This window comes from Myxine glutinosa, chromosome 1, assembly GCF_964187855.1.
Source record: "Myxine glutinosa chromosome 1, kmMyxGlut1.1, whole genome shotgun sequence".
In the NCBI taxonomy this organism is placed as follows: Eukaryota; Metazoa; Chordata; class Myxini; order Myxiniformes; family Myxinidae; genus Myxine; species Myxine glutinosa.
The window spans coordinates 100,236,431-100,255,104 of record NC_136261.1 but is presented as its reverse complement, the minus strand read 5'-3'; the positions used below and the strand labels follow the sequence as shown (position 1 = coordinate 100,255,104).

The 18,674-nt window shown below is 42.7% G+C and overlaps 1 protein-coding gene across 3 annotated transcripts in view; it reads left to right on the top strand.

The window, feature by feature from the left end:
* LOC137426786 (UDP-N-acetylglucosamine transferase subunit ALG13) overlaps positions 1 to 18,674 on the top strand; it is a 179,688-nt gene that overhangs the window by 47,879 nt on the left and 113,135 nt on the right. For all 3 annotated transcript variants that reach the window (XM_068115685.2, XM_068115676.2, XM_078775122.1), the window contains 4 exons: positions 6,908 to 7,019; positions 8,987 to 9,057; positions 13,213 to 13,313; positions 13,744 to 13,868. In XM_068115685.2, the coding sequence (XP_067971786.2) occupies positions 6,908 to 7,019; positions 8,987 to 9,057; positions 13,213 to 13,313; positions 13,744 to 13,868 (409 nt within the window). The remainder of the gene's footprint in view (positions 1 to 6,907; positions 7,020 to 8,986; positions 9,058 to 13,212; positions 13,314 to 13,743; positions 13,869 to 18,674) is intronic.

The window sequence follows — 18,674 nt, the reverse complement described above, 5'->3', positions numbered from 1 at the left end:
GCGATGGATTGTTCGAATGGTGGAGAAAGTACCTCGATCAACTGCCAAACAGATTCAAGCTGACCTTCAAACACAAGGTACGACAGGTTTCAACTCGCACCATCCGTCGCCAACTCAAAGGGGGTTCCATGGTAGGAGACCCAGGAGGACTTCACTGCTGAGAGACATAAGAAAGCCAGACTGGAGTTTGTCAAAACACACCTGAACAAGCAAAAATCCTTCTGTGACGTTCTGGGGTTGCTGTGCTACCTTTGGCACTGGGTGCCTTGAATGTGTGCATGGCGTCATGAAATCGGGAGATTATCAAGGCATTTGGAGCGCAATGTTCAACCCAGTGTCAGAAAGCTGGGTCTCCGTCAACGGTCATGGGTCTTGCAGCAGGACGATGACCCCAAACACACTTCAAAAAGCACCCAGGAATGGTTCAAGACAAAACGCTGGACTGTTCTGAAGTGGCCAGCAATGAGTCTAGATGTAAATCTCATTGAACACCTGTGGGGAGATCTGAAAACAGCAGTTGGGTCAATGCCATTTCTTTTTGTTTTCTGTTTTAAAAGGATATGTTAAGTTCTGAATCAAAAACAAAGGTTCTGTAATATTAACAGTGAAATAAAGAATTGTGGAGACGAAATGCTTTTGTAAATTTCAACTTGTTTTCAGAGAAAATTGTGTGTTATTTGAAAAAAAGTAAAAGGGTGCCAATATTTTTGCCATGTCTGTATATACATAATTTCAAAGCACACCTTGTCACAAGTGTGTCTCACTGACCGGGTCCTCAGCATCATCCCGTTTCGGCCCTTCAACCTCTATAAGGTCAGCTAAGGTGCGCCAGCAGGTGAACATACCTCCACATGCAGCAGCAACACCTGGATGCGGACACACCCCCACTCCAGCCAGTGAGAACAGACTACAACAACAAAACCACCTCCACTCCCAGAATCCACAGCCCCTCACACACAAAAAAACCCACACCTAACCAACCGAACACCTACCCTTACAACATGCATCACTCAAGCAAAAACACAATCGTGCAAAACACCCACACCACACCACACCACACCACACCACACATACATACATACTGTTATGGATATGAGGATTGTGTTTTTTTATTGTTTTTTTATTATTAGTGCTTTATTCTGGACCCTCCTTACTCCAGTTATGTATAAAGGTCAAAGGGCGTCCCATAATTAGGTCATAAACAATCACGTCAGCCAATCATAGATTTCCCCCTTTGTTGATAGTTATATCTTTATTATGTGTATTAGGGTAAGGCCTTGTCTTCCATTAAGATGACACTCCATTGCACCAAGTGAAACAAGATAGATCCCCTTTCATTCCCATTCCCAAAATCTCCATTTCCAGCTACATCCCCTCCAAGTCTCCATTGCCAACTGCACTGGGCAGTTTGCCAGGTTTGTTACAGCGGTGAGTTGCTGATTTCGCCCCAAAACCACCATTTAAGCATGTGCTCAGCTCGGGGAAGAAGGGCGTGCCCGCCCATCGTCATCAAGGGTGGAGTCAGAGGGCCTGTGCCCACCAATCAGGGCCGAAGCGAGCTCACCGGGGGGCGTGTCCTGAAGGCCGGCGGCTTGATCGCCTGAGGCGCTATAAAAGTGCGCGCGCAAGAAGCAAGGACGTTGTTGTTGAGTGGTTGGACCAGATGAGCTTTTACAGAAGTGGTTGGACCAGATGAGCTTTTACAGAAGTGGTTGGACCAGATGAGCTTTTACAGAAGCAGATGAGCTTTGACAAGACGAGAGAGACGAGTCCTGAAAAGAGCACGCGACGTCCACGCAGCCACAGCAGCAACAACAGCAGCTTGGGGCCTGGACGGCAGTTTTGAGCAGGGCTGCTAAACGCACCAATCGTGCTGCAGTATCCGTTGGACCTTCCTCTCCCTCCAGCCATCCACCTCCTGCCTTTCCATCCTTTTGTGTACGTGAGTTTGTTCTGTGTGTCTTGTCCCTGGGTTAATTAAGACTGTAGGTAAGCTAGCGTTGCACTGTCTCTGAATTCTTCTGTAAATTATTTTCTTATCTTGCCTTCTTCCTTGGTTACTTTTGGTTGTAAATAGTAAATAAATTATATTGGTATTCCTTACCCTTTGTCTTCCTTCTTCTTCACATCCTTCGCTTTAGTCTTTTCCCCATTGAATATCTGTGGCGCGATCCGGCCAACGTTCAGGAATCGGGTTAGTCGGGGTAACTGTTCGGCCGCGGTGCCATCCGCTCGGCAAACCAACATCTTATCCGCGGTCCGTAACAATACATACACACACATACATACACACACACATGCACATACACACACGCACATACACGCACATACACGCACATACACACACACACACACACGCACACACACACACACACATATACACACATACACACATACACATACACACACCATTCACACACCTCCATTTATCTTCCACACTTAGTCACTACAGTGATAACTGTAGTGACTACTATAACCATTTTCTTTGGTTGCTGGGATACCTGGCAGCATGTTAAAAAAAAGAAAAAAAAAAAAAAAAAAGAAGCTTTTTGTAAATAACAGTTTGAATATTTGAAAAACAGTTTGATCCAGAGGTAAGTGTGGTGTTCGTGCTGGTTGATGCACATTGTATATTTAATGTATGTTGTGCATGATTTAATGTATTATCATGTAATGAAATGTGTGATGGGAGGTATAACTGTGATAATACATTAAATTGTCTACGAGTAGAGTTTGATTAGTAATGTTGCATTGATGGGTTGACACTGCCTGGTCACAATTGAGGTTGTTGATCCATTGATGTGGGTAATCCACTGATGTGGGTCCATGACCGAGCTTGTGGATCCGCTGTTTGGAGAGGTTCTGGGCTGAAAGGATCGAAACTTCGAGGAAGAACGGTGCCCATCTGATGATCTACTATGCAGTCTTCTACATACGAGAACTTTTAAAGTGATTCTTCACCATTGAGAATGAAAAAAATGAATGATCGTTTTAAGGCCATTTTCCCCGCCGGAGCGGGGGTTAGCCTTGCGGGTCCCATGACAATCATGGTTCCCTGTTTTGAGGCAATATTTTTATGGCCGGATGCCCTTACTGACGCGAGAGATGGGGCCAAAACGATATGTAGCACGATGTCTCAAAGTTGTGGACGACTTTTCACAAAACTATGTGAATGAGTTGGGTGGGTGACAAGAACAAGTCAATTTGATTTTTGGGTCAGTTTCGGATCCATATCCGGCCTATCAATGGGAAACAAAACGTAAACTGTTCAGCATGGTGGAGGTATGCGCTCTACCGAGTGGCGTTCTAGTTTGTCCACGAGTTGCTTGGCACTCACCCAGGTCTCTGGCATGGCACTCCTGAATGTGATGCTCTCCCCATCCTCAGTTAAATTATACCACTTAATAAACACTTTTAACCGGTCATAATCGACATCCAGACTGGAATGCACATTGAGCCCTTTGCCGGTTAACAGAGTACTGAATGAGGTAGCCCATCCAGGCCCACACCACCCACTACAAGTACCAAAGTGCTAAAACCTCCGTAGGTAGCTGTCCAGTTAATCTTTCCCCTCAACAAAGGGAAGAAGGTTTAGAGTTGTGGCCTTTGAAGTTATTAATATTCTTATCTACTAGCCGAAACCCGTGGAACATCCACGGAAGGGAGGATGTGGTGTATGGATAGAGTGTACCATTATGGATGGCATAGGGGATTTGCTTGTCCGAGTAAGAGTTAGGAAGAAAGATGAGAACGAAGAGTGCGTATATGAACAACGATCGCCGACACCGGCACAAATGCATGCTCTGGATTGTCCACTCGGTGGACGGCTTGCTGTCGCCTTTGACTGTCCAATCAGATGAGACAGCTGGCTTAACGTCCTCTGATGCGACGTCACACCTGCGAGGTATCAGGAGGCGGGAACCGAATCCAAAACAGAAGCTAAAGTAAAGACCATCGGAGATCTCCTGCGGCAGCGTTTCTAACCGATGTGGTAAAGTACAGTACGTACAGTAAAGGACATTCTCATTGATCCGTTGATTAACTATAACTGACCTGCGCCGCCCTGCTGTAGCTTGACATGTTAGCAGGTACTCTGACCTTTTTCACAACTTCAAATGGCGTTTCATAAAATCCTGCTGTGACTCGACATGCGCCGCACCATAATCATTGGCTCATAAAACCCTACACTGCTACAGAGGATTATACTACCACCGGAAGCCGGCACTTGGTTGTCCACAGAGGGAGGGAAGAAACGCACCATGTGGAATGAAAAAGAAAATGCTTTAAAATATTCAAGAAAAACATTTTTTTTCATTTAATATTCCGTAAGTATTTATTGTACGACTAACGATTGTCAAAATAAGAACCTGCTTTGGGCAATCGCACACTATACCGTCGAGGCCGCTTTTACAGAATATGAAGGAAATAATTAAATTAATGCTTTCCTATTTACATCGTTGTCAATACATCAAAAAATCATTTTTTAAACCTGTAATCACTGGTTGTAGGGAATGCAGATTTGACGATCAGCTGATTTATGTGTGTGTGTGGGTGTGTATTTTAGACTTGGACAATATAAGAAGGAAAATTGCTTTGCAATACATGCCCATTTGCAAGTTTCATATCAATATCAGTAAGCACGGCCCATTATTTAATGACACCACTCGACTGTCCAATCAGCGGACGGCTCGCATCGCCTTCGCCCAGCTGACGCCAATACGATGGCGTCGAAAGATGGCATCGTATCGGCCGTTAATCGGATGCTTTTGGGCCCCAAAGTCGACTTCAGATTTTTCGAGTCTGGCTGTACGTGATAAACAAAGAGCGCGGTTCGTAGACCGTAAATGCATTAGTGCCGTGGGCATCGGGTCACTGGGTGCGGCGTATAAGGGATAACAAAGTCGAGTCCTTACGGTATTATTATATAGATAATTGGATTTCTCACCCTTAGACTCCTAATTAGCTTCTAATCTTTCCCTTTTACTTCTCACATCGAGCCTCTAATCTTCTTTGAACCCCAAGCCTTTCGGTCTCTTTTTGCTTTTCTTTTTTAAATTTGTTTTGCCTTCGAGCCTCTTGTACTCTCTTTCCAGAGCTCTTTGTGCTTGTTCTGGAGCCTGCTGATCAGACAAACTGCAGCAATTCCTTTCCCTACAAGACCAAATTCCTCCATCCTCAACTCGTCGCACATCCATGCTTGGATGGCAATCAGCAATTCGACCTTCAAACACTTATTTCAAACAGCACTTTCTTGTTACCATCATTCTCCAAAACGTTGAACACTTGCACCACCTCCTGTGGCCAGTTTCATCTATCTATAATTCCAGTAATCTCTGTGTGTGTGTGTGTATGTGTGTATGTCTGTGTGTTTGTCTGTGACCGCTGTTTCTCGACAACCACGGGTCCGATATACTTGAAACTTGCCAGGTATATTGCTGGGGACCCGAGGATGTGCCTTTTCAAGGTTTGAAATTAATCGGACAAGTGGTTCCCAAGGTATGGTCACCGTACTCGCAAGCCGTTCGCTTTGGCTTTGCGAATGGACCAAACCATTTCATGTAAATAGAGGGGGGGGGGGGGGTTCTACCGTACTCGCAAGCCGTTCGCTTTGGCTTTGCGAATGGACCAAACCATTTCATGTAAATAGAGGGGGGGGATATAATTTTAGATATATATATATAGTACGGGCACGCCCTAGTAAACATAATGTAGGGAGCAGGCCCTTTTTCCATATCGCCCATTTGTAGCTCATGTTCTCTGAGCCAATTAAAATCCCTTAGCAGTCTTTGGTGGAGACCATTGCTTGCATACATCGAGCACTTTACAATGAGCATTTTTGTGCAGCAAATGTTAAACAAAGAGCATACTCCCTATAATAACCCAAGTATTTTTGCCTTTCACAATCACGTATTTATTTCAGCACTGTCCCTTATTCTCCACACTTTATTTTACTGCAAGTTTACCAACAAAGGCAATACAGTGATGCATTATTGCATGGTTATAGTTTGGTAATGTATTGTACTTGATTTGTACAGTGTGCTTGTCAAGCGACAAATTTGGTTCTGATGCTCCGTGGTGGTGTACTGTGAATGATTTATCGTGCTCGTGACCATCTGCTTACTGTTGTAAGTCATTCAAATATTTATTTATTATTTTGGAATGAGAAACTAGTTTTGCTTATTATTATTATTTTTTTCCAATCACTTTCTCATGACATCTTCGTTGGCTTGCATGATATCTGGCATGCTATGCTTTCTGTCAATTCGGAAGAGAATAAACAATTATCTTCAATTCGTATCAACTCTATCATGTGAATTTGAATGGGTGAAAGTTTTTATTTTTTTATTTTTTTATTATCGTATTCGACTCTTGGAGAAACTTGTGCATGTCACATGACAATGCCAACAGGACATCTCATTCATATGTTCGCATCAATTGTGACGATCTGGAATTCCAGCATCTTGAGCTCTATAGTTGGGTATGGCAGACAGGCCAACTGATAGGCAGGCCCCTTTAAAGAATCTGTCAAAGCAAATTTGTGAAATTTACATTTGATGTTTCTCTTTAGCTGACAACTTCTAACCTACATTTCATGTGTGGAACTAGATTTAAAGGGTGGGGAGCATGGTGGGTATATAATGGAGAACTTTTATTTTAACAAGTAACCAATAAATGTTCATTCCTTAGACTAATTATTTGCCTCATCAGACGAGGCTCTGAACTTCAGATTTCTGGGATGCTAAGAAGTATTTTGAAGTACGACTAGGAAACTAGGATTGTTCAAGTCATCCATATCAATTTGAGGTCAAAGATAAAATTAGGTTATGATACCTGAACTCAATATTTGGTTGTGCTGAATCACAAGCTGTTTGTCAATCGTACATGTGCGATTCCTACTCATTGGCAGGTCCACTCAGAAATCATGCCGAGGATGCCATTCCCTTTCAAGGTTCTGAAGTCTTTGGATTCTGAAATCTACCGTAATGTGGAATACGACGTGTGGTTGGAGGATCAAAAAGGTCAGGACTGTCGTTACTTGACTTTTACTTCTTCCCTAATTGTTTATTTTCTCATAGCGATCAAAATTTTTTTTATCAAAAGGGAAACTACGTTGTCCAGGCTTCGTTGAGATTGCGTGGCACGAAGCTCTTCCCCAACGTTTATCAACAGCATAACCCAGCACGCATGTCATTATTTAAATATGGCCCGGCCGAGACAAATACAGAAAACAATTCTTTCATCACAGACTATCATTGGAGGACAAATTAAAAAATGTATTCTGATGAAGTTGAGATTAAGCATTGCAGCAGTCTTCCTTGCAATAAAGATAAAACTATTGTATGCTGTTCTACCCATTTTGCGAAGGGGATGTGGGGAGGGGAGGATAAGCTGCCAAACATAAGCTGCCACACACCTTTCGTGCGGAGTGAGCTGTTGTTGAGGAAAGGGGGAGGGGAGGGGATGGGGTATTGAGGATTGTGAAATGACAACTGACGTGGCATCGTGCAAGTGATTCCCTGACGCTATACTCATATTTTGCTTCCTTTGCACTCATATTTGCATATTTGAAAAGGAAGCAGGTATTACTGGTAATTTAACACAATAAATGTTAACTTATTTGTTATAATCATGAGAATCGCTGATTATGCTGATTTGGATTATGCTGCATTGAGCTTTAAGTTTTGTTTTAAAATTATTGTAACCAGGTAAATATTTGAATATTATCATTATTATTATTATTATTTTTTTAACGATTGCATGTTCTGCTTTCGAACTACATATTGTACTATAATTGAGCCTTTCTGAGTATTATTCAAATGGAAAATTGTTTTTAACCTTTTGCTCTTCAAAACTCGCATTTGCTGAAATAACCTGAATAACTACACGTATTGTACTACATTGAACATAGTGCAAATTGATTTGATGTCAAAAATGGATTACATTTAACTGTTTTACATTTGCTTAAAAGCAAACTCGTTTTTAATGTTTGCAATTGCATGTTCAGCAAAATGTTGTGCACCCACCGTTCCTTTCCTATTACATCTCCAGGAGCTAAATGACAATCGCCGGGCACCAAAGGGGTCCGGCGACGATGCGTGCCGATATTGAGCTGTTATTTGGATATGACAGTGACCAAGTTATTTGGCTGTAATGGGTATTTTTGATTTCTTGATTTATTGAACAATCAATTAATCGATTAATTATTTAATTATTGGATTAATCAAAAAATTTCAAAAAGTTCTACATTCAGATGAAACTGTAGTGGTTCAGGTATGCTATTGCCTATTAACCAATTGATGAAGAAATTAATTATTTTACGATTAATATTTAATTATTTTCGTTATTAATCACTTATTTATTTTATTTTTCATCTGGGCAATATCTCAGGCTCCTTTTAAGTTAGGAAGCTGATATTTATTTGGACACGACAGTGGCCAAGTGATTCGGCTAAAAATGGTATTTTTGATTTATTAATCAATTAATTATTTAATTTTTTGATTAATTGATCATTTAATTTTCAAAAAGTTACAAATTTGGATGAAACTGGTGGTTTAAGTATGCTATTAGCCAATTAATTAAGAAATTAATTATTTTGTGATTATTTATTTGTTTGAATTACGAATTAATCAATCAATTGTTGTGCACCTCTCCCTCCCAATTTCATCTCGATGTGCTGCACGGCAGCATCACTGGGTGCCCAAGGCGCCCCAGCCATTGGAGGATATGATATTTATTTGGCATTGGGGTGGTGTACATCGAGTTTTTTTTTTTTGTTGTTGTTGTTGTTTTTTAAATCCCACATGCAATGTAACAAATCTTTCCAAACAAAGCTTTAAAGCACGTGATTAACAAATTGTGAAAAGTTCATCTGGATGTAGTTTTGTTCTTTCCTGAAATATGTGTTTCTCTAAACACATGGCTTCAATATGTATCAGTCAATCATGATTCCACACCCCTCTTGTTAATGAGTATTATTCTCCTCCAGTGGCAGATCGACAGAGGCTGGATCCACAAGCGGCTGGTGCTTACCAGTACCGTGTTGGTGATAAGTGCCAGGTGAGCAGGGTGCTGTTTTAGTTTTGTTTGAATCTGAATTTTAGTGAGAGCAGACTACGGTTTGGTATTGTTTTGATAAAGTGAGCAGCCTGTGTATTGGGAAGTGTTTTGGTTGGTTGAGCAGTATGTGGTGTTGGAGCTGTCTTGGTTGAGTGAGCTTGATGTGTTGTAACAGGTTTGGTTGAGTGAACATGATAGGTTTTTGTTGCTGGTTTGGTGGAGTGAGCTGGATGTTGTTGCTCGTTTGGTTGTTCACTCCTGGAGGATTGGAGGACAGGGATAATTGTACCACTTATGAAAGGTTATGGGAGATGTTCAAGATCTGGGAAAGGACAGGCATTATGCCCCTAAGTTGTGTCGTAAAGATGCTGAAGAGGGTTCTGGATGGGTGGATAAAGGAGAATGTGAATATGCAGATCAGAGAAGAGCAGCAGGGGTTTTGAAAGGATTGGGGAAAGACAGATGGGATATTTGTGCTGAGTCAGCTGGTGGCGAAGAGGTTGGAGGTGCAAGGTGAAATGGCATTGGGAATTGTGGACCTGGAGAAAGCCTACAATACCGTCCCGAGAGAGATGGTGATGGCAAGATGGATGGGAGTGCTGGAAGTAGAAGTTAAATGGTGGAAAGGATGTAAAAGGGAACGAAGGGAAGAGTTTTGCTTGGTCCTGGGATGTCAGAGGAGTTCAATGTGAACATCGGTTTGACAGGGAAGCTGGTCAACACTGGTCAGCAAATTTTAAGTTTTTGTTTAATCAGAGACTTCAATAAACTTTTCTGAAGTGTTTTTTTGTGCTCTTTCCGAAAATGATTTTCCTTTTTCTCTGTCACGTATAGTTTTCGAGATATGATACCCACCCACCGTCTTAGCCAAAAGCCCATTTTAGCCAAAAGTTAGTCAAGGTCTTTTGTGTGAAAAAAGTTTAAATCTGTTGACCATGCATCGAGTGGATTACACTATGAATCCTGCAAAAATAAAACATTAAACTAAGGTATTTATTTCCAAAAACATCACCTTTTTACAGGGCAACGCATCAAGAATCTGATTAGAAACACTGTGCACGAGACTTTATTTTGTGGATCCGTTCAGTGTTGTCGCGACAGAACATCCAACAGTAGTTAGCCACCATACTTTAATTCCAGAAACCTTGGTACCGGTTTTCCATTGCTTGGATATCTTGATGAAAACGTTTCCCTTGTTCATCACTTATGGCACCAAGGTTATCAGGGGAAAAAAAAAAATCTAGGTGTGTGTGTTAAAGAAAAAGAAAAAAAGAAAAAAAAATGGAGCTTAAATGGCATTCGACATTCGACAACCTAGGTCGGGATAAGCAATGATCAAGTTCTCTACTCCATCTTCATAAGCTGGTGACTTGTTGTTCCCCAATTTTTTTTGGCACAGCCAGGTGAAGGATCTCCAGGCCTTGAGCTCTAGTTCATTAAGACCATTTTCAAAAGTCTGGTGTTTCATCAGTTGTCTAATTTGGGGTCCAAGAAAAATTCCTCCTTTCAGTTTGGCTGTCGTGATCTTGGGAAATTTTTCTGCTATGTATCTAAAGCCTTTTGAGTCATTTTTCCCACTTGTTTGACAAATGCCTTTATCAATCCCAGCTTTATCTGCAGGGGAGGAAGAAGAATCTTTCTGTGGTCTACCAGTGGTACATGCTGGATGCTGCTACTGGCTCATGTGCGACTCTTTCACCCCATTCTCTTCTGCTGTAATGATGGTCTGTTGCTCTGCTGTCCCATAAACATAAAAAGCAACAGTACTTTGTGAATCCTCCTTGTAATCCCATCAGCATGCCTGATAAATATACTTAAATATACCATCAGCATAAATATACTTTAGGATCCCCACAGATGCTCCAATTGTAACTCTTGTACTTGACTGCATCCAGAAGTATGTCCATGTTTTCATGAGTTTCCTGCAAGTGTGCAATGGGAATGCATGGTTTCCGATTCCTGTTGTGTAGTAGGACAGCTTTCAGGCTTCTTTTGGATGAATCGATGAATATATGCCATTCAGATGACGTGTACTTGAGATCGGGTACTAAACAGACCATCCATATCATTGCAATAGCAAAGGGGACCATCAACTGTGAACATTCTCTCCAGAACTTTATTTCTGCTGCAATAGTAAGATGCTTTGATGCTGTCGTCAAGTAGTCCTTTCTCTTAGAGTCTTGAGGCAAGAAGTTCTGCTTTCTCTTTGGAAAGGGCTAGATCTCATGAGATCATTGAGCTCCTCTTGGGTAAACAACCTTGGTCCAGCTGTTTCAACATCAGGAGAGTAATCTGGATCAGCCAAATCATCGTTTCCACCATCTGCACCATCATCGCATTCCAAATTGTCAGCCACCAAAGCGATTCCGTCCATGGGGGTATTGGAACAGGAATTATGTCGTTTTGAGGGCTGGGTCTTCTTGCTGAGTCTAGGTTTGGGTAGATTATTTTGTTTCGTTTTCTTAGAGAATCCAGCAATATCAACCAAACAAAAGTAGCAATCACTGTAATGATTCTCTTGGTTCACGCCATACCATCGGTACAGCAAACGACATTTAATTTTTCTTCCCTTCAGCCAATCTTTTAGTCCATTCGAGTATGATGTGCAGATGTTATGTGGTGCCCACGTCTTTTCTTGGTCTCCGAGTTGGCATCCAAAGTATAAGCCTATATATAAGCGATAGATTTTCTTGAGTTGCTTCATGATAGCCCATCTTTGTGGCTTAGATGTAAATGAGCCACATACGTAACGAAAGTTGCCTGGTGAGTTTTTGCACTTTCTAGGCATTATTGCTGGAAAAACTCATCCAATTAGTTTCTGTAATTACCCGGAAAGAGCAGAAAAAGTCAAATATTAGATAAACCACCATAAAGTGCCAGAAAAAAAGAAATATACTCCATAAAACTAATTAAACTCCACACACCATAAATATATTGACGGTTATCATGAAAAGTATACGTGCTAGAAAAAAAGTAAACAGATTTTGAATCCGCATCCAAAAATCTATTAGAAGCCCATCAAAACATTATTGATTTTTACTTGTTGGCCAGTGGTTCTCAGCCCACTTCTGGTTATCGTGGTAATGGAGCTGGTAAGCAGGAAGGTAAACATGAGTATTCTGGGGAGGATATTGGATGTGGACGATCTGGCTGTTGGGGTTGAGAGTGGGTGGGAGATGCAGCAAGTACAGCATGAATGGAAGTTAGCATTTGAGAAGCATCGGGCTGAAAATGAGTGGAGAAGATGGAGGTGATGTGGGTTGAGCAGCAGAGGAAATAATTTAATATCAGGTTAGAGGGGAAGGAGATCAGACAGGGAAATCAGTTTGAGTGTCTGGGGGGGCGGGGGGGGGGGGGGGGGAGACCATAGTGACCGGGGATGGTGAGTCGGAGTGCGAATGTGTGGAGGGAGTAACTACCAAAGGATATCTAGAAAATTGAAAGGAAAGATTCTGATGTCGATGTAATGCAGGCTTACCTTTATGGTCTGGAAACAGAGGCTGCAGGTTTGTGAGAACAACTGGGTGAGGAGGATTGTGGAAGTGAAGAGGGTGGATAGTAGGAGGATGGATGAACTGAGGGAGGATATTGGTGTGCAGGTGAGCTTGACGGGGAGATTAATGAAATACTGGCTGAGATGGGCTGGACATTTGGTGCAGATGGGGGAAGAGAGAATGGCAAAGAGAGCAGATAGGTTGAGGGAACAAGGTAGGAGGAAAAGAGGTCGACTGAGGTTGCGATTGGAGGATTGTGTGAAGAGAGATATCAGTAAGGTGGGGGTGATTGGTGATTGGAGAGAGTTGGCTGAGGACAGAGGGAAGTGAAGGAGTATCGTGGTCAAGGCAGGGCGGAAGCTTGGTACCATTGGACCTCACCCCTTTTAAAGTGAAGAGGAAGAGAAGAAGATCGAGCCTCATGATAGTGCAAGGTGACATAGGGTACGAATTGAATGAGCATGATGTGATGTTGGAGATATTTTGGGTGAGTGAACAATGTGCTTTGAGAAGTGTGATCGGGATGTGTTGTTGGAGGTATGTTTTTATTGCCTGAGTGAGCATGATGTGGTTTGAAGTTTTGATAGAGTGAGCAGCACGTTGCTCGGTTTGGTGAGCGGGATGTGGTTTTGGAAGTGTGCTCTGGTGAGTTGCTTTACAGGTCCGTGTTGAAGTTGGAGGACAATATTACAATGCTCATGTGCAGGAGTTGACTTCGGAGGAGGGTCCAGTTACAGTTTTCATTGAAGAACTTGCTGAGAAGTGGGTTGCTTTTTTTGTCTGTTTTTTCTGCAGTACAATTTTGTGAAATCCGTTCAACACAACTTGTACTGCCACATGTTTGTGACCAACCATGCAGTGGTGCAATAAAACATTATTATTTATTCCTCCAACATTTAATTTGTGATGCACATGTGATTTCTTAAGGGCAATGTCTGGTTCTTTCTTGTTTATAAATAAATAAATAAATAAAAAAAGCTAAACGTTTTTACATTACAGCCATTGCCCTCCTATCATTTAATATTTTGAGAGGAGCACACGTATTAAATGTCTCATGAATGTGATTATTTGGCAATATTTATTGTCATGAACCCCAAATTCTCTCATAAGCATTGAAAAATATCTGTTAAAGGTTAATTATCTTAACCTGGTAATTTTTTCTTTGGAAAAGGTTCTTTCTCCTCTGATTTAGGCACCAGGTGGAGATGAAAGATCTCAAGCCAATGAGTCAAGTGACACCATTGCCAACATGGAATTTTCCACGCCGCAAGACATCGTACTATGCGAAGTATCCTGGACAATATTGTCGGACTAGTGGTATGATTTTTTTCACCTGCCCTTTGTCATGATCTTTTGATATGACATAATCGGCAGATTCTTGTTGGATTTCGTGATAAATGGGGTTTATTATATTTATTTATTTAAATTTAGTGTTTAATATTTTAAGAAGAATGCCCCTTTACCTTCTGTCACTGTCCTTGGCTCTTAATTATGCAATGGTCGAGTTTATTTTCCACCATCGTCTTTAACTTTAGAGTTGTGACTTCTACGAGGGTACCATCAGGGTTCAATTAAATTGACTTGGTGTGACTTTTTAACACTCGTTTGTAGATATTATTTTAAGTTTGGGTTTTACACTTTGGACTGCTGCTAACAAACGGACTTCTTATGGTCATCCAGTGAAGCAGCACACTATAATTTTATTTATTTGTTTGTGGGCGATGTTGGTAGAGTGGAGTTGAAAGTATCGATAACAATGCTGCATCTGCATTCCTTGGTGGATATTAAATACCCCCATGATCTCCTTCAAAAGAGGAGCCTGCATGTACAACTAGAACGGCACTCGGTAGAGAGCATACCTCCGCCAGGCTGAAGAGTTTTTTGTGTATCCCACTGATAGGCCAGATCTGGATTGGAACCTGTAACAAAATCTTAAAAACTCGTCATTTAACCAATTCATCCACCAGGTTTTGTCAAAATCCGTGAAATATGATGCTATATGTAGTTTTTGGCCCTATCACTCAATTGTGAAGAATTGCTTGAAAATTTAAAAAAATCCTTCTATCCGTATCCATATTCGGATCTTTATGAAAATTGATGCAATTCGTTCTTGTCACAAACAACCTCTCCACCACATTTAGTCCGAATCCATCCATAACTTTTTGAGATATCCTGTTCACAACCAAACAGACAGACAAATGGCCAACGGTGAAAACGTAACATCCAGCCACCTTGGCTGGTGCAGGTAAAAATGTTCAAAGGAACATTGGCCCATCATTTCTATGTTTTATTCAGTTTTTGATTTTTCACCTTGTACAGTTAGTTGTGGCTAAAAATATTGGCACCCTTGCACTTTTTTCAAATAATGCACCATTTCTTCCAGAAAATTGTTGAAATTTAAAATATTTTGGTATCCACAGATGTATTTCTTTGGTTTGCAGTGGAACAAAACAAAAAAGCTGAAATAATTTTATTATTCCCCTTGTCCCTTCCCTCCAAAACTCGCCCCTCGCCCCTCCCCTTCCGGGCTTCCGCGCTTCCGGTCTTGCTGGCGAGGTTTCGTTTATTCGCAACTCTCCACGCTCCATCGAAATCGAAGTTAAATAATTGTTCCCATTTGTATTTTCGTTATAACTATTTATTTTATGGTGTTGTACGTATAGTGTGTTCCGAGGAAGATTTTCGGTGCAAATCTTTCATTCCTGTATAGAAAATCGTGTTAATTCGTGTCGTGTCTTTTGAGGCCTTGTACAGTGTCCAACCTTGAGGCTTTGTTTTTCTCTCAGCGGTCCGTCGTTTGTGCTCCAATAACTTTCGTTCTCTGTTTTCCCAGTCTTTTCACCCCATAGCCTACTTCCTTGTTTAAAATCTCCACTAAAAAAAAAACAAAAAAAACATTTCCTTCTCTGTTCTTATTTGTTGTTCTCATTCGTTATTCGTTCTTGTTCGTTCGTTCTTCGACCACGTGTTTCTCCCCCATTTCCCCAGATAGTTTTCACTGTTAAACTTTATAAAATGTTTACACTTTCCCCTCAAGTTCTGTATTCCGTCGTATATTATAACACCTTTTTCTTCTTCTTCTTTAAAAGGATGCTTTCGACTTGCTCACCAAATCTATTCATCCCCAAAAAAAATTCCATCTCTTACAGTGCCTCTTTTCTACATTCCCCAAACTCTCCTGCACTCAATCCTCCCTCCAGCTTCCTTACACGTATTTTTGACTCGAAGGTCACAAGAAACTTATTTTGCAATAAATGTTCATTTCCCATTAATCGTACACTTTCTAAAATCAAATCTCACCCCTCCCCTCCAAATCTTCCCCATCACCCATCCCTTTCAAATCTTCCCCCTTGCCCCTTCCCTCCTAAACTCCCCCCACACCCCTCCCCTCCAAGACTCCCCCTTGCCCCTCCCCTCCTAGACTCCCCCCTCACCCCTCCCCTCCAAATCGCCCCCATATCCCATCCCTTTCAAATCCCTCCCCTTGTCCCTTCCCTCCTAAACTCCCCCCTCGCCCCTCCCCCTTCAAATCTCCCCACCCTCATTTCTTCTCGATTTCCCCCCTCATTCCCCCTCCTCAAAGCATCCTCCCCGCTTCTTCCCCCTTCCAACTCTCACCTCCATCTCCCCCAACCTTCTGCCTCGCTCTTCCCCCTCCTCAAATAACACCTCATTGTGCCTCACCCAATCACCATCAAACTTTTTGTCCGCCCCATCCTTCCCTTTCTCCGAGCTATTCTGAAATCTCTGACACACCTTCAACAGCTCTCCCTACCTCTCCCTACCTCTTCCACCTCTTCCACATCTTACCCTACCCCTCCTCCCCCCTGTTCTGTATCCGATGCTCCCCCTTCCTCTCCATTAACGGTATGGACCTCAAACATCCGGGGCCTTCGTTCAAACTTAAATGATCTCTCCATACAGGTTTCTTCTGACAAACGAGACCTGATCTGCTTAACAGAAACTTTCCTCCTTCATGATGTCTCTGATTCCTTAGTATCTCTCCCGGGTTACTCCCTCCTCCGGTATGATAGACCTGAGCCTCGTCCTGGAGGTGGGGTTGCTATCTTTATCAAAAACTCTTCCTCACTCGCACTGCACTCTCTCCACCGCACCCCCAGGAATACCTCTGGCTTTGGCTTCCCCTTCTCTCCCACCTCTTGTTCATATGTGTGTTGTACCGTCCACCAAACAGTGATGACTCCATCTACATCTCGCTGTCTGATAATATGGACCAACTTCTATCTACTCATCCCAACTCTCTCTTCCTCATATGTGGTGATTTCAATTGTCACCATGCCAGTTGGCTGGGTGTGGGTACCTCTCACCAGCCATGGCTCCTCAGCAAAGGACTTCTGCGACTCACTGGGACTGACACAATCTGTCAATTTCCCGACCCGGATCTCAGTCAACGGAGCATCTTCTCTTATGGACTTGGTTATGACTAACTTCCCTGAAAATGTCTGCTGCTCTTCTTCTGCTCCAATCGGCTCATCTGATCATGTGCTTGTTAAAGTGGACATCTCTCTGACCATTCGCAGGGAGCCTGCTCAGTGTCAACGAATCTGTCATTTCACTCAGGCCAACTGGCACGGTCTTCAAGCAGCCATCAATCATCTGGACTGGTCTGCCATCTCCACCACCTCTGACATCAACTCATCCTGGGAATTCTTCCAAAGTAAATTGCTCTCTCTCATGCACAGATTTATCCCATCTCGTCTTCAGTTGTCATACCCTTCCTCCCGTCCATGGTACACGGAATCTTGCGGTGAGGCTGTTGCCCAGAAACAACTTGCCTTCATCTCCTGGAAAGCAAATCCAACGGAAAGAAATCTCATTTCCTTTCACAAAGCCCGAAACAAGTGTGTGTCCACCCTCAGGAGAGCCAGGAAACAATATCTCTCCGTTCTCAAGACCGAACTCTTATCTGTCTCCCTATTCCAAATCCTGGTGGCGTCTGGTCAAATCTGTTTCTGGTGTTTGTTCCCCCTCCATCCCCTCCCTTACCTCAAACGGCTACACAGCTGACTCCGCACATGAAAAAGCTGAATGCCTCAACTCTGTGTTTGCCTCTAAATCTTGTGTCCCAAACCCATCCCTCTCTGTACCTACCGTACCCAGTCATACCCAGCTGCTCCTGGACTCGGTGTCCTTTCCTCCTGACAAGGTGGAAAAGTTTCTGTCAACCCTCGACTCTGATTCTGCAACTGGACCTGACGGCATCAGCCCACGGGTCCTAAAATCCTGTTCTTCTGCTCTTTCACTCCCTCTCTGTTCTCTTCACCCTCTCTTTTGCTCAAGGTCAACTGCCATCTGCTTGGAAATCGGCCAACATCACCGCTTTGCACAAAAAAGGTGCAAAAACAGATCCTAGCAACTACAGACCAATCAGCCTTCTCCCAATTATCAGCAAAGTCATGGAATCCATCATTGCTTCGGATATGAAATCTTTCCTCTTCTCCAATGGCTTGATCTCTGATCATCAATTTGGTTTCAGACCAGGTCACTCTACTCTGGACATGCTGCTTCTGCTGTCTCAACAATGGATGGAGGTCCTCAATGCCAAACAGGAAATTAGAGCTGTCTCCCTCGACATATCACGTGCCTTCGATACGGTCTGGCACCCCGCTCTGCTCACCAAACTCTCCTCCTTTGGTATCCATGGAAATCTCCACGCATGGCTGGCGGACTTCCTCTCTAGTCATAGTCAACGTGTGGCCCTGAATGGGTTTCTCTCATCTCCTCTTCCTGTTCAGGCTGGAGTTCCCCAAGGCAGTGTTCTGGGCCCTGTGCTTTTTCTGGTCTTCATCAATGATCTCTCTGACTCTCTTGAAAATCCTCTTTATGTCTTTGCTGATGACTCCACTCTCTGCCGCTCCATTCCTCAGCCCTCAGATCGGCAGTCTGCAGCCTCCTCACTCTCTGCAGACCTGGACAAAATCACAGACTGGGCAAACAAGTGGAACATGTCTTTCAATCCTGACAAATCTCACACTCTTACGATGTCTCTCTGAAAAGACCGACTTGACAACCCTCCCATCTACTTTCTGAATAATCCTCTCCAAGAAGTTCTGTCACTCAAGCTTTTGGGTCTCACTATCTGCCATGATCTTTCCTGGGAAA